General features: G+C 46.8%; 1 protein-coding gene across 1 annotated transcript in view; it reads right to left on the reverse strand.

The window, feature by feature from the left end:
- ssbp4 (single stranded DNA binding protein 4) overlaps window positions 1–1,453 on the reverse strand; it is a gene marked incomplete in the record, with an annotated part of 114,255 nt that extends 112,802 nt beyond the window's left edge. The window contains 1 exon segment of the mRNA XM_014004644.1: window positions 1,282–1,453. Coding sequence (XP_013860098.1) covers window positions 1,282–1,337 — 56 coding nt within the window.
- Between the last annotated feature and the right edge of the window lie 377 nt (window positions 1,454–1,830).

Here is a 1,830-nt window from a genome sequence, read left to right on the forward strand (position 1 = left end):
ACACACACACACACACACACACACACACACACACACACACACACACACACACACACACACACTCAATTCTCTTACAAAATGATCCAGAGTGAAATCAAGCTGCTCCTACAGCCCCAGATGTGGACAGAGGCGCAGTAAGCACGTGTCTGGAAGGTGTAATCAATTGACTATGACACGAAGGCACATGAAAATAACTCAAAAGGAGTCCCTGAAGAAATGATGTTTGTGTTCCAGATGTGTGAGGTGCGGCGGAGCAGCGCAGCCTCTCAGGACCTGGCATTGTTTCAGGGATTCCAGTCGCAGCTCCGGAGGGAGCCCCGCTCCCTCCACTCAACTCAGGCTGATCCGCGCGTAAAAACACCGGATCTGTCTGACGATAAAATGTATCCAAATGTGTTGGGATTTAAAGAAGTCTTTGAACGCGCCAATGAAGTAATGTTTATTTATAACGTAGTAGTATCCCTCATTTTGACACTTAAAACTTACTTTTGTTTGAACCAAAATGGGACATAAAAAGATGAGCATGTTTAGTTTTGCGCGTAAATACCAGTTTTTACGCACAGAGGGATGAGAAATCTCCTGTATAAGTGGACGTTATCGATCATTTCCTGCTTCGTTAATGTTTTAAGCATCTTCGACTCTATCTGATGAGCGTGCAAAAGTTTAAGTGTGTCTGCTGAAACTTTTCCTTCTCACGTGCAGCCCCGACCGAGCAGCTCTTTTACGCACCAAAATAAAACGCACGGGTGAAAGAAGAAGAAGAAGAAGAAGAAGAAGAAGAAGAAGAAGAAGAAGAAGAAGAAGAAGAAGAAGAAGAAGAAGAAGAAGAAGAAGAAGAATCAGCTCTAAAACATATATAAATGTGACACATGGAGCATCATCCTGCGGCTTCAGCTCTGAAACTTTCCTGTTCACAGTCTGATCTAAGCGCATCCGGCGAACACGCGCGCATCACCTGAAAATGTGATGTTTCAACTTTTACCGCCGCAGAAGTTGAACTAAAATTGACATGCAGCTCTGCAGGAACTTGCGGATGTACATGGATGTTTTAAACGGAGAAAAAATAGTGAGCCCAAGTTCGTGCTGTGAAAGAAGAGAAAAGTTTAAGCTACGCGCCGGTGCCGCGGCTTGGACATGGAGCGGAGCGCATTTTGGCACTGCGCGCACTCCCGGTATATTACAGAACCTAGTTTAGAAAGTTGGACTTCCCTGCCCTGCTCCGCTCTCGCGCGCATGATAAGCAAGGTAAACTCTTCACAATAAGAGACACAATTCACTTACTTTTCTCTCGCTTGGCTATCAGAAGGGACGACAGCTCCTTTACCTTTGGCGTACATGCTGGATTCTGTTTTAAGACTTTTGCCCCACTCAACACCTGTCAAAGAAAGCAGCCAGGAAAACGCTCCATCTCCATAGCTACCCCTTTAGTGTTTTTCCTCCCCCCTTCTCCTCCCCCTCCTCCTCATCCTCCTCCCTCCTCCTCCTTCTTTCTCCTCTCCCTCCCTCCCTTCCTCTCTTTCTTTTTTTCTTTCTTTTTTTTTACATCTCCAACATTAGCCACAAATCAGGCACAGTTTCTACTGGGGGGACTTGAAACCGTCCACTGTTGAATTTTTTTTCCCCTTCTCAGTGGCTGTTCCGCTGGCCTGCTCCTCCTCCCTCTGTTGCGAAGGAGGTGGGGGCTTCTTAAAGGGAAACACACACTTCTTGTTGCAGGAGCTCTGGGACGTGAGGAGTGGGGAGAGGAGAGTTGCGGTGGGGTATGCAGGGTTCTCTCTCTCTCTCTCTCTCTCTCTCTCTCTCTCTCTCTCTCTCTCTCTCTCTCTCTCT

The sequence above is a fragment of the Austrofundulus limnaeus genome, unplaced genomic scaffold (assembly GCF_001266775.1).
Source record: "Austrofundulus limnaeus strain Quisiro unplaced genomic scaffold, Austrofundulus_limnaeus-1.0 Scaffold25, whole genome shotgun sequence".
Classification (NCBI taxonomy): Eukaryota; Metazoa; Chordata; class Actinopteri; order Cyprinodontiformes; family Rivulidae; genus Austrofundulus; species Austrofundulus limnaeus.